The 14,528-nt window shown below is 49.7% G+C and overlaps 1 protein-coding gene across 1 annotated transcript in view; it reads right to left on the reverse strand.

The window, feature by feature from the left end:
* The window catches only part of LOC135255338 (E3 ubiquitin-protein ligase Arkadia-like), a 47,267-nt gene that overhangs the window by 29,624 nt on the left and 3,115 nt on the right, over nucleotides 1-14,528 (reverse strand). The window contains 2 exon segments of the mRNA XM_064336378.1: nucleotides 5,031-5,444; nucleotides 5,447-6,050. Coding sequence (XP_064192448.1) covers nucleotides 5,031-5,444; nucleotides 5,447-5,966 — 934 coding nt within the window. The 5' untranslated portion in view covers nucleotides 5,967-6,050.

A 14,528-nucleotide genomic window follows, 5' to 3' on the forward strand; every position in this document is an offset into this window, starting at 1 on the left:
CCCGATGCCACGGGCACCCTGAAACAGCACCGCTCCACAGGCCGCTGAACAGAGCCAGTCTCAACAAAACACTGCAGGCCCAGACTAATGTGGTTAGACATGGCTCCCACAAGTGCGTGCACACACACACACACACACACACACACACACACACACACACACACACACACACACACACATACATACATACATACACATACATGCACGCACACACACACGCACACACGCGCACACACATACATACATACACATACATGTACGCACACACACACACACACAGACACACATACATACATACACATACATGCACGCACACACACACACACAGACACACATACATACATACATACACATACAAGCACGCACACACACACGCACACACAGGCACACACATACATACATACACATACATGTACGCACACACACACACACAGACACACATACATACATACATACACATACACGCACGCACGCACGCACGCACGCACGCACGCACACACACACACACACACACACACACAGAGTCACAAGTATCCTCACTGTATAAACTCCTATTCGTCACGAGTGATTAATTGAGCTTCCGTAGAGCTGCAGTGCACCATACAATGGACCAACTGTCTGCTTCCTCAAACCACCACCAAAGAGTGAGAGTTTAAATTACTCCACGCTACTCTCCCTCTACACAAGTGGTGAACAGGGCCACCCACTGCAAAAAATACAACTGTCCTTCCACAGGCTATGAAACAGGGCCACCCTCTACAGAAAATACAACTGTCCTTCCACAGGGCTATGAAACAGGGCCACCCTCTACAGAAAATACAACTGTCCTTCCACAGGGCTATGAAACAGGGCCACCCTCTACAGAAAATACAACTGTCCTTCCACAGGGCTATGAAACAGGGCCACCCTCTACAGAAAATACAACTGTCCTTCCACAGGCTATGAAACAGGGCCACCCTCTACAGAAAATACAACTGTCCTTCCACAGGCTATGAAACAGGGCCACCCTCTACAGAAAATACAACTGTCCTTCCACAGGCTATGAAACAGAACCACCCTCTACAGAAAATACAACTGTCCTTCCACAGGCTATGAAACAGGGCCACCCTCTACAGAAAATACAACTGTCCTTCCACAGGCTATGAAACAGGGCCACCCTCTACAGAAAATACAACTGTCCTTCCACAGGCTATTAAACAGGGCCACCCTCTACAGAAAATACAACTGTCCTTCCACAGGCTATGAAACAGGGCCACCCTCTACAGAAAATACAACTGTCCTTCCACAGGCTATGAAACAGGGCCACCCTCTACAGAAAATACAACTGTCCTTCCACAGGCTATTAAACAGGGCCACCCTCTACAGAAAATACAACTGTCCTTCCACAGGCTATGAAACAGGGCCACCCTCTACAGAAAATACAACTGTCCTTCCACAGGCTATGAAACAGGGCCACCCTCTACAGAAAATACAACTGTCCTTCCACAGGCTATGAAACAGGGCCACCCTCTACAGAAAATACAACTGTCCTTCCACAGGCTATGAAACAGGGCCACCCTCTACAGAAAATACAACTGTCCTCCCACAGGCTATGAAACAGGGCCACCCTCTACAGAAAATACAACTGTCCTTCCACAGGCTATGAAACAGGGCCACCCTCTACAGAAAATACAACTGTCCTTCCACAGGCTATGAAACAGGGCTACCCTCTACAGAAAATACAACTGTCCTTCCACAGGCTATGAAACAGGGCCACCCTCTACAGAAAATACAACTGTCCTTCCACAGGCTATGAAACAGGGCCACCCTCTACAGAAAATACAACTGTCCTTCCACAGGGCCACCAAACAGAACCACCTCATATACAAAACACAACTGTCCTCCCACAGGGCCACCCACTACAGAACGTATAACTGTCCACCCACAGGGCCACCAAACAGTGCAGATCGCTACAAAAAATACCACTGTCCTTCCACAGGAGGGGGGAGCAGAACTGAATTAAAAACCAAGTAAGACAGACAGACTCCTTCCCCCCCTCCTTCCTCATTAAGCCTGCGAGCTGCTCGCTGGAATGATCTCACACTCGCACGTAACACTGATGAATGTGAAGGATAACATTCGGGCCCAGACCGAGCGCCTTTCCGAGCCGCAGAGAGACGCCTGGCGAACTATCGCTCAGGACGGCGACGCCGCCGCCATGCGCAGGGAGGACCGCGGCCGGAGGGAGCGACGGCGAAGCACAACAGCTGTCCTGCCTGCGTCTGAAAACCCCGCCCTCGTCTCCTCTCCCTCCAGGTCCGCAACAGCCGGCGGAGCCAGCAGGAGCCAGCGGAGCCAGCAGCTACCTCGACCGGGCCCCCCAAGCGGCCCAGGCCTGTCACCCGCCAGCGTTTCAGAGCAACCAGAGCGGCCCGACGGGGGCGAGAACCCCCCGGAGGAGCCGGGACGCGCGAGCGTGGGGGGCGGAGCATGGGACCGAGACCTCCCGGTGGCTTCTGGGAGTTTAGCCACTCGCTCCCCCTCGCTTTAAGAGTAGGACTCAGTTTGTTCACAGCGCTGTGTGTCGATCAAATACACGCACGTCAAAACCAGACGGATGCAGAAGTGTTACGCAGTCTTGCGTTGTGTTTTCTAAATATTTTATGCACGCAAATCTTATTGCGATGTCCTTCCTGTCCTTGTGGAAAAGTTTTGGCCTTCAGAAAATCCTTGCTGAAATACCCCTCGCAATTTGGGTGTGGAAACTGCCGCTCGACTTGTAAGCAAACGCTTGATTTCCACAGCGAGGACTAGTGTTAAATCCATGGGGCTGTGCTGTATGCTAGTGCACGCTGCTGTGCTACGTGCTCCTACACATTGCAGTGCTGTACGCTAGTGCACGCTGCTGTGCTACGTGCTCCTACACATTGCAGTGCTGTACGCTAGTGCACGCTGCTGTGCTACGTGCTCCTACACATTGCAGTGCTGTACGCTAGTGCACGCTGCTGTGCTACGTGCTCCTACACATTGCAGTGCTGTACGCTAGTGCACGTTGCTGTGCTACGTGCTCCCACACATTGCAGTGCTGTACGCTAGTGCACGCTGCTGTGCTACGTGCTCCTACACATTGCAGTGCTGTACGCTAGTGCACGCTGCTGTGCTACGTGCTCCTACACATTGCAGTGCTGTAGCCTAGTGCACGTTTGCTGTGCTACGTGCTCCTACAATTGCAGTGCTGTACCTAGTGCACGCTGCTGTGCTACGTGCTCCTACACATTGCAGTGCTTACGCTAGTGCACGTGCTGGCTAGGGCTAATGCATGTTACGCTAGTGCACGCTGCTGTGCTACGTGCTCCTACACATTGCAGTGCTGTACGCTAGTGCACGTTGCTGTGCTACGTGCTCCTACACATTGCAGTGCTGTACGCTAGTGCACGTTGCTGTGCTACGTGCTCCTCACATTGCTGTGCTGTACGCTAGTGCACGTTGCTGTGTACGGCTCCACACATGCTGTACGCTAGGCACGTGCTGTGCTACGTGCTCCTACACATTGCAGTGCTGTACGCTAGTGCACGTTGCTGTGCTACGTGCTCCTGCACATTGCAGTGCTGTACGCTAGTGCACGTTGCTGTGCTACGTGCTCCTACACATTGCAGTGCTGTACGCTAGTGCACGCTGCTGTGCTACGTGCTCCCACACATTGCAGTGCTGTACGCTAGTGCACGCTGCTGGCTACGTGCTCCACACATTGCAGTGCTGTACGCTAGTGCACATTGCTGTGCTACGTGCTCCCACACATTGCAGTGCTGTACGCTAGTGCACGCTGCTGTGCTACGTGCTCCCACACATTGCAGTGCTGTACGCTAGTGCACGCTGCTGTGCTACGTGCTCCCGCACATTGCAGTGCTGTACGCTAGTGCACTGCTGTGCTACTGCTCCTACACATTGCAGTGCTGTACGCTAGTGCACGCTGCTGTGCTACGTGCTCCCACACATTGCAGTGCTGTACGCTAGTGCACGCTGCTGTGCTACATGCTCCCACACATTGCAGTGCTGTACGCTAGTGCACGCTGCTGTGCTACGTGCTCCTACACATTGCAGTGCTGTACGCTAGTGCACGCTGCTGTGCTACGTGCTCCAACACATTGCAGTGCTGTACGCTAGTGCACATTGCTGTGCTACGTGCTCCTACACATTGCAGTGCTGTACGCTAGTGCACGCTGCTGTGCTACGTGCTCCTACACATTGCAGTGCTGTACGCTAGTGCACGCTGCTGTGCTACGTGCTCCTACACATTGCAGTGCTGTACGCTAGTGCACGCTGCTGTGCTACGTGCTCCTACACATTGCAGTGCTGTACGCTAGTGCACGCTGCTGTGCTACGTGCTCCTACACATTGCAGTGCTGTGCGCTAGTGCACGCTGCTGTGCTACGTGCTCCCGCACATTGCTGTGCGCTGGTGCACGTCGTTGTGCCGTGTGCTGGCGCATGTCGATGTGCTGCGTGCTAGCGCGCGGTGCAGCTATGTGAGGAGGTTGCTGGCCTTTCCGCCCTCGCTCCTCCTCCATAGTAACAGGGGCTGAGTGTAAACAGCTGGGAAACAGAGCGGCAGCCCTCAGCAAGGGCGCTATCTGAACCATTTCACTCCACCCTGCCAGAATGCCAAAGGGTTCCGTGCCCTCTGAAACACATCAGTCAAGGTGTTTTGTGCTGCAGGTCAGCTACTCTTGACCATTTCCCAGTACAGTGGCTAAACGATTAGCGTCCTTCCCCCAGGACTTGAGGAATGGGGTGCAGTAAATCCATCATACAGTGTATAAGTGCGTAATGATGGGCGCCACATATGACTGCGGCTCAGAGATTTGTATTCCTCTGACAGCACCGAGCAGTTTGAGCCAGATCTTTCTAGAATTAAAGCGAATGGGGCCTGCCTGATGTTGCTATGCTAACAGGCTCATGGTAAGACCTGGAGCGGCTCCAAATGCAAAAACATCAGCGGGGTAATTTTCATCCCTGCTTATCAGAAGGCGCGGTTTGGGTTTGGGCGTTTACCTGCGGCCATGGAGGCGCTGCCGGGCTGGCTGCTGGCGCTGCTGACGTCCACGTACAGCTCGTCCTCGCCCTCCGTGGAGGAGGCGGAGGAGGACTCGCTGCTCAGCTCCTCGCTGGAGCTGCTGGTGCTGTGGAGGAGGGCGTACTTCCTGCGGGCGATCACCTCCCGCTTCCTGCGCTGGAGCTGCAGGCGCTCCTTCTGCTTCTGAGTCCGCTGGGCGCCGGCCCCGGCCCCGCCCGCCCCGGGCCCCGCCTTCACGAAGCGCTTCCTGTGCGGCGGCCGCCGGGCGCTCAGGCACGGCCGCTTCAGCAGCACGGGCTCCGCCTCCGGCCGCGCCCACCTCGCCGGCCTGCCGCTCCCCCGAGTCCGGCCCGCCGCCGGGCGCAGCCCCACCGCCACCCCGCCCCCTCCCGGCACGGGCCCTTCCGCCGCCGCAGCGGCTCCGCCCCCTCCCCCACCACCGCCCCGCCCCCGGCCCCCGCCTCCTGCTCCTCCTCCGAGCTGAGCGTGTCCGAGTCCCCGAAGCGCAGGCTGGAGGAGGGCGAGGAGGCGCAGTCGCTGAAGGACGACTCCAGGTGGCGCTCGTCCTCGCTCCGGCCCTCCAGGGCGCCGGCCCCGCGGTGCGAGGGCGCCAGGGGCCCCCCGGCCAGCCGGGCCTCCTTCAGCGCGCAGTCCGAGGGCCCCGCCTGCTGGCTCTTGCGCTTCTTGCGGGCGGGGAGGCCCCTGTCGGGGTCCCTGCGGGCCCCGGGGCCCACCTCCCGCAGGGGCCGGTGCCGGGCCTCGCCGCAGATGGCTGCGAACTCGCTGCCCACCTTGCCGATCACGTCCATGTCGGCGGGGAAGCTCTTGGCGGCCTCCATCGGCTCGGGGTTGGCCAGCGCCCCCTTCAGGTGCTCGTGTCTGCCTGGCGAGTCAGACGGGACCTCGCTCTTCATCGTGGCCGTCCCCCGCGGAAGCAACACTCAGGACAGCAACGCCGGCTCTTAGGGGTCCATCCAGTGCTCCGAACTCCACCCCAGCTATGGGAGAACAAGAACAAAAACCAGACATCAGACAGATCACTGCAGGGTGCCTGAATTCACCTATCAGAAAAAGAGTTCCGAATGAGGAATTAACATGTCAACCAGACCCCTGGTTATTATTAACATGAGCAGACAATGCCACAACACCCCATACATGGATAATGCGAGAACAGGCCCCTCCCACCATTCCGGCTCTCTGCTGCCCTGTCTCGTACGGTGTGAACTGTGCTCTGGGCTTCAGCATGACTCCATGTGCAGAAACGAAACAGGAAACTCAATTTCCAAACCAGAAACAACAGCCTAAGAAGCGGCCTGAAGCTGACAGGGCATGACTCATTACAGCAGTACACTAGTAGGTCCACAAAACTCAAGAGTTGGTAGCGTGGGTGATGTGCAATGTTATTTTTAATTATGGGCCAAATATTCCACAGTACGTACTTTTTTTCTTTTTTTGTATTGTTGCTGTGTTAATATAGCACCCTTTATTGCGCTGCCACAAATAAAAATATTTCCTTCAGTCGGTACCAACTACAGCACTGTGTCATACAGCAACAGCCAATAGGAAGGGTCTGGTCTGTAGGTGATCACAGCCCTATGCAGTTGTCACACTAGCCCACAGAATGCTGCAACACAGGACGTTTCCATATTTGCATTTTACAGTAATGAACTTGCATTCATTACTGCATTTTTGCCATAATAATAACACAATAAAAGTATGTCCGTCATAATTTTCTTATTACACGTGCAACAGAAGTGAGATGAAATGGCGGGATTAGCTGGAAGAATTAAGATCAAATAAAGTTTCGGCGTTCTGATCAAAATAAATTTATCAGAGGCTAATAATATATTTTCAAAAAACCATAGGAATGATTTCTGTTCAGTTGAGCAAGACAGCTAGAGAGAGACATCTCGTTTTCAACTTTCAATTCAAATTAGGCGCTTTCTCTTTGAATCTCACAATGCTACCAACAACTGTGTAAATACTATGATCAACAAACAACATAAACGTCAGACAACGAAAGACAATTGGCTCAAATAAACAGGAGCAATTATTTTGTTGTGGTTCAAGTCTGGGTCATCAGTCAGACGTAATCTTTAAAACAGACCTCAGAATATCTGCGTTTGTAGTAAAAAGCAAAGAATCCAGCGTGCATGTGAACACTGCCCATGGCCAATGACTGGGGAGAAACAGAGGACAGGAAGGTTCCTGGCTCTCACACTCCCACCGGAGCCAAACAGGCATGTGCATTTCCACAGGAGCGCGAGTCGCCCACCACTAAAACAGGTAAAACAGTAGTGGAAACATTTGGAACGTCAGCTCAAATCTGCTGGCCTGACGTGCTAATGGTTTCTTAATTAGCTACATCGATACAAAGCCGGAACGATGAAGGCCAGCACTGAAAGCTTTTTCCATACATGCGAAATGGCCGTGTCAGTTTTTCCACACAACACACAGAACGCACCCGCATTACTTTTCCGGACTGTTTACGCACAGGAGGACTGAGGAAATGGAAACGCGGGGATTTGTTATTCCATGTTGTAATGTTAAACACGGCAGCCTACCCCCTGGCCTGCACCATATCAGACAGGGAAAGCAACGTGGAGAGCAACGCCCCTGCTTCGGCACAGGTGACGACTTCGCTCCACTCCAGTCCTTCCGGACTTTTCTGACATCGCCAGCACTCCCACCTCGCTGGGTTATCATCGCAAGTGAATTTCACTGAGAAAGTATTCAAACAGGGCTTCTTCACAAACAAATGAACCGCACATACTCTCTTTTCTAAAAACTTTTTAAAACCCCAAAGACTGAATTATGGTATACTCCAAAGACACTGAAAGGTCTCAACAGAAACTACAGATGCATTAAAAATGCAGCTTTGCAGACCTTAATACACTAAACTTTGTGCACACAGAATTACACTCTCTTGCTTATGTGCACAAGCAGGCACACAAACACGACCTGCATTGTACCTGTGTGTGGCTTTTTTAAAAAAAAGCCACACACTTCACTTTACTGTGTAATTCTCAGGATGGTACACAGGAGATAAGGGTGCAGCGGCTCCATCCTCTTACCTGCCCTGTGGGTATTCCGATAGTAAAAGCACAACGGAGAGAGCAGTGAATAAAGGTCAGAGATGGTGCAAGTCGAAGGTCACTTAACCACAATTTCCTTTACGGACTCTCTGTCAAACACTACAACTACTATCCCTACAGAAATAATTCTCACCGTGCACCCTGCTGCAAAGGTATTGCCTCAGTGAAGCCATGGTGGAGAGGCAGGGGGGTGGAGGAGAGGCAGGGGGGTGGCGGAAGTTACGTTACACAACAGCAGGTGTGTTTCTTTATGGGGGAGACTTTGTGTTAGCAGCTGCGTCGGGGTAGGCAGCTCCGGCAGCACCAACAGACAGCGCACGCTTAGCCTCCATGCCTTCGTTAGCCTTGCTAATGCGCGCAGCCCATCTACGGCAAGCAGGGAGGGACATTCTGCGCGGCGGCAAGCCTGAGCTGGAGTCCCACAGACCGCAGACAGGGGCCCCCCGGGGCTGACACAAGCACAGGCCCGGCTTGCCTGTCTCCCCCCCCGCCCCCGCCCCCCGCCCCCCTCCATCCCCCCCCCTCGCGGTGAATGTCATACCCGGGTGACCCACATACTGGCTGAGGATGGCTGAAAACGGACAGGAACAGGAGATACCTGCTTTCTGCAGGCGGCCCGGCTCTGCAAGAGCCACACAGTGAGGATTACCAACGGCTCCCTGCTCTCAGGGGGCCATTCGTCACAGCGAAATGACCAAAAAGTGCAATCCTATTTACCCCTTTTCTGCTGATGGGACTGGGCTGTTGACGTTTTCCCTTCTTAGACCTTTTTGGCCAGACTCGCTTTAATGTAAATTTCAACAGCAAGGCTGTAACACACGACACCACATCAATTTTAATTTGAATGAGAAATATGCACCGTCTAGCCTAGCTAGTTTTTAAAAAAATGTTCGAGCCAACAGCTCAAAAATGTTCGAGCTATTGCTTGGAAGAAAGCAAAACCTGTTAGCAGTAGATTTACCACACAAATATACCCAAGCTGAGCTACATTTTATACAGACATCATCCTGCATTTGTAGTGATGGTTATCAGAATCTATTATACATGTAGCCCGCAATCCATAACGCACAACCGTCACACTGTGCACCTGCAAATTTGTGCAATATGTTGAGGGGTGAATAAACAGTAGACCAGACCTCCGGGGCCACCACTTCCCAGACTGCTGAACAAGGACTCTCCAAAGCCAGGGGGGGCTATCAATACATTCCCTTGGTTTTAAGTTTCTTTTTTTTTGGTTTTACTTTTTTGGCCATGGATGAATAAAAACATACCTGGGGTTTAAATATCTGGGGGTTTACCTCATTTGACATACAAAAAAAAAAAAACATTACTAAGCTGAAAAAAAATCAACTTCAAGCGTATTACAAGACCCTCTCCATCAGCCCAAACATTTCAGAACTCCATGTGCGGTGAGTGTGACAATCTACTGCCTTGCTATAAGCAGCCAACAAAACATTTAAGAAACAGCTAGCCTAATCATATTCGATGTATAAGTTGCAGGTTAACGTCTGGCTAATTTCTAGCAGACAAAACAATTCCTTTTTTTTTTTTTTTACATGAAGTTATTACTACAGTACCTACACATTGTTCCAGGGCTAACATTGCTGGTGGAAAAGCCATTGTGATGGCTCACTGCTCATAACGCTGCCATTAGCATATATTACGTTAATGGGCATGCATCCCAAGAGTCCATCCATATTTCTAGTAATGCTTCAATACTTTTAATTATATGTTGAAAAAAAACAGTACTTTGTGACCACCGACAACTGTATAAAGATTGAAATACAGTGCCGTGAAAAAGTATCTCCCCCTTCCTGATTTCCTCCATTATTGTATATTTGCCACACTGAATGGTTTCAGATCTTTAGGCAAAATGTAATATTTCTGGGTAAATGAGTAAACACAAAACCCTTTTTTTATCATTGTATTTAATGAAAAAAGTTATCAAACACCCATATCGCCCATGTGAGAAAGTAACTGCCCCTTTAGTTACTCAATCAACCAATTAACCAAATTTAATTTGGAATAACACCCAGCTAATTGAACACAGCCAGGCTTGACTGCAGCCAGCCCTGCGGAACCTAATTTTTAAAAGATTACTGTCCGCTTTGCAATCTTATGAAATCTTGTTTTTAAATTGTCAACTAAATTCATTCATTCATTCAACTTCACTCATACTGAACCTTATCATCAGAGTGAAGTAGTCATCACAAAGTTTCTACAAGCACACTATGCCATGATCGAAGAAAATTCCAGAAGAGATGAGGAAAAACACTGTTGAAATATATCAGCCTGGAAAGAGTTACAAAGCCATTTCTAAGGCTCTGGACCTCTACCGAACCATAGTGACCGCCATTATCTCCAAATGGAGAACAGTGGCTGGCAGGCATACCACCATGCACCCTGTGCCTGCTGAAAGGCTGAAGCCAGGCAAGTGTGGGCTTGGTTAGTACTTGGACAGGAGACCTCCTGGCAAAAGCCAAGTTGGTGCTGGAAGTGGTGCTGGTGGGCCAGCAGGGGGCAATCTTACCTCTGGTCGAATAAACCACAATGCCCCAGTGCAGCGATGGGGACACTGTGCTGTAGGAGATGCCATCCTTCAGATGACACGTTAAACTGAGGTCATGACTCACTGTGGTCATTAAAGGTTGCATGACACTCATTGCAAAGAGTAGGGGGTTCCCCAGCGTCTTGGCTAAGTTCCCAACCTGGCACTCTCGACCTGCCACCTAATCATCCCCTGATATATTAGGATAAAAATAGTTCCCCCCCCCACATTAGCTAATGTGTGGTAAGCATTCAGGTGGGTGCTACACATTGGTGGTTGGTGAGGGGAGTTCCCCCATATCACTGTAAAGCACTTTGAGCTTCCGGAAAAGTGCTATATAAATGCAATGATTAATTCATTCATTCATTCATTCATTCATTCACTCATTCAGTGATGAATCAACCCAGGAGTGGCTGGCTTGCAAAATTTCTCCAAGGGTGGACGACAACTCCAGGAATGTCACAGAAGATCTCAGAAGAACACCCAAAGAACTGCAGACCTCTCTAGCCTCAGCTAAGGTTAGTGGCCATAACTCCACAATAAAAAAAGAGACTGGGCAAAAAGGAGATTCATGGGAAAGTAGCAAGGAGGAAACCACTGCTCACCAAGAGAAACATCAATGCTAGTTTCACATTTGCAAAAAATCACTTCGATGATCCCCAAGCCTTTTGGGATAATGGGCCATGGACAGAAGGGGAACTTTTTGGATGACACGGCTATGATATTGCCTGGCATAAAGCAAATACTTCATTTCACAGTAAGAAACAGACAAACATGGTAATGCTATTGTGATGGTGTGGGGATGCTTTGCTGCCTCGGGACCTGGACGACATGCCATTATTGAAGGCACCATAACTTCTGCTCCGTATCAAAACATTGTTAAGGAGAATGTCCAGCCATCTGTCTCTGAGCTGTAGCTGAAGCATAACTGGGTTATGCAGCAAGACAATGATCCAAATCACAAAAGCAAATTCACATCTGAATGGTTGAAAAGAAAAACAATTTAAATTTTGGAGTCAGCCAGTCAAAGTCCAGACTTGAATCCAATAGAGATGCTGTGGCAGGGCTTGAAATGAGCAGTTGGTGCTCAAAACATTGCCTTTTGTGTTTCCTTGGGTTTCATTCTAATTAATATTACATTTTGTCTAAAGATCTGAAACCATTCGGTGTGACACACATGCAATAATAGAGGAAATCAGGAAGTGGGCAAATACTTTTTCACAGCACACTAGACGGAGTTAACTAGATTAACTAGAACTCTGAGAAGAACTAATTAGATCCATGCTTCAAAGCATGCTCCGTAGAACACAAGAGCAGCCAGTAAATTTTGATGCATAGTTCATTTCATGCGCTTTGAATCTCTAACAGTAATACAATACGGCAGGCACAAGCCTCTACAATGGGTGAAAACCACTCATTTAATGCACAAAACTGTGGCATTAAATAATTAATATAAGACTTGGCAATCAAGCCAGGCAGTTGATGATCATGCCAACTAGCTAAACGTTTATTAATCTACCTTGCTTGGTCTGTAATATTCTCCTGTATTAAAAAGCTTAATCCTCATCTGTCGCTATTATTGTGTTCCTATGATACAAAATCACATATGAAAAAAATCTACGAGTAGCGGAAATTCTGCTAGGGTAATGCTCTTTTACCTTGGCTAATTCGATCACTCATTGTGACCCATTAACAACACAGCAGTAGCAACTATTCAGTCTTCATCTGAAGAGTCCTAGATTGACTAATGTCACAGTCACATGACTTATCCTGCATGCTTACTGAAAGTGAAATTGGACTCTGGTTCACCTACTAAATTCACTCCCACAAAAACAGCATGTTCACCATTAAAAAAAAAAGGTAACCAGGCAGACAGAGAGGGACTCGAATGCCCACAAACTCGACGGTCTGGATTTTCAACAGCCAGCACCATACATGAGAGCCAGGAGTCAGGCTGGACCAGGAACCTAAACGGACGTGGTGTCACCGTATCCAAACCCGACAGCAGGGCGAAACGGGAACCTTCAGATCAGAAGGAGAGGAATCTAGATGCACAGAGGAGAGGGCACTGGAAAGGAGGTGTGCTGCCGAGAGCAGGCTCCGGGGAACAGGGGGGTGGGGGGGGGTGTAACTCTGCAACCGGCTGCCCGCCGGGACACTGTCAAGCAGGAGCCGCGGGCGAAGCAGAGCCCCAGCCCGGGCTGCTCTGGGACCGCTCCCGTGGAGCTCCGACGAGCCGCTGAGCAGCGGCGCGAGCAGCCTAGGCAGCTTCTATGGGAAAATGTGAGCGCTAGCCTAGCGTTACAGTATCCCCCGGCATCCACGAAACGGATACAGATACGGGGAGAGAGGGGGGCGGGGTGGTTTTAATTCTGTCCCTGAGCACGATAGCCCCGCTGCGCGGGCGAACCGCTCGGCGAAGCCGGTCTGCTCTCTTCCCGCCTTGTTTGCTGGCAGCGGCGGAGCGAGGCCGGGAAGGGGCTGCGGATTCCTGACGGCTCTTCTCCTTCGCTCTGCCTGGCGGCCTCACTCGCTCTTGGCACTCCCTGGCATACATTTCATCTCGCTCCTCGGCCAAACGCACGATATGTATGTTCCTGCGTGACCTCGCGCGAGCATTGATAAAATGTCCTTCTTTAAAGGTTAAATCATATTTAAGACTGCTGGACAAAAACACACAGACACAGATTCAGACAGACACACAAACGCGCACACACACACACACACGTTGTCTTACCCAAATAATATCAACAGACTCAGCTACTCTGAAGCTTGCAGGTCATCCATATTCACACACTTTATATTGAAGGCTCGGTATCTGAACACATGGTAAATATTACAGCAAAGAAACACTTAAATAAAACTTACATTTTGGCAATATTTGATCTGATTGCCAAAAGAGCACAAAAATTCATGGACTATAGTATAATTGCTCAATGTAATAATCTTAACACAGCTTTTTGTTGAAATGGTCCATGACAGGAAGCCTGAAGCTTACAGAATCAATCAATCCTCATTATGGACAGTGACTTGTATTAAGGCAAACTTAACAGGAAAAATATGGTAAAAGGTTAATAATCTGATTGAACACCAGACTAGGTACTGCCAGTAACTACAATACAGTGTTTGCCCCTCACTGGTTCTACCCACCCACCCACAATAAGAAACTGTATTTAGTTGAATAACATCAGCCATTTTTTGTCTAATCTGATTTTTGAGATGGGTCACGCCAAATGTTATTTGAGGCAATCACTTTTGGGGGAGCATTAATTGCATGAGTAACATGCTCTTGGAAGACAGTGAAGAGTACATCCAAGGTAAAAAAAAAAACAGACATGTGCAAGGAAAATACCTTCTGGGTTACAGTGATAAAGCTATTTTCGTTTTGTTTTTGTAGTGCATTTCAGGTCAGCGGGGACCTATGAGAATGAAATAAAAAACTTTTCGACTGAAAAGGTTCAATATGTGTTCTGTCCTTTGCCTCCCTTATTCTGGCGTGTACGTAATTAAAAAAATATTTTACAATGCTATGCTGTCGACATACTATCACTATCTTTGCAAAGACAGCAATCCTGACCTTGCCAGTGCACTGTGGTTGTGAATCCTCTGGGTTACACAGCAATAGCCATGGCGTGGCTGGGTTGGGAGGGTTCTGGTCCACAACCTTCCCCCCTGCTTCAAAGAGCAAAAGTATAAATGCTCAGGAAGAGCATTCAGTCTTAAAACTATATAAGATGTTGTACCATTGGGATTGGCCTTGAAAAAAACAAATGGGCATTAAAAACTGGGAAAAGGTAAGAAATAGGGGGCCTAAAATTGGTTTGCAAAACACG

The sequence above is a fragment of the Anguilla rostrata genome, chromosome 5 (assembly GCF_018555375.3).
Source record: "Anguilla rostrata isolate EN2019 chromosome 5, ASM1855537v3, whole genome shotgun sequence".
Taxonomy (NCBI): Eukaryota; Metazoa; Chordata; class Actinopteri; order Anguilliformes; family Anguillidae; genus Anguilla; species Anguilla rostrata.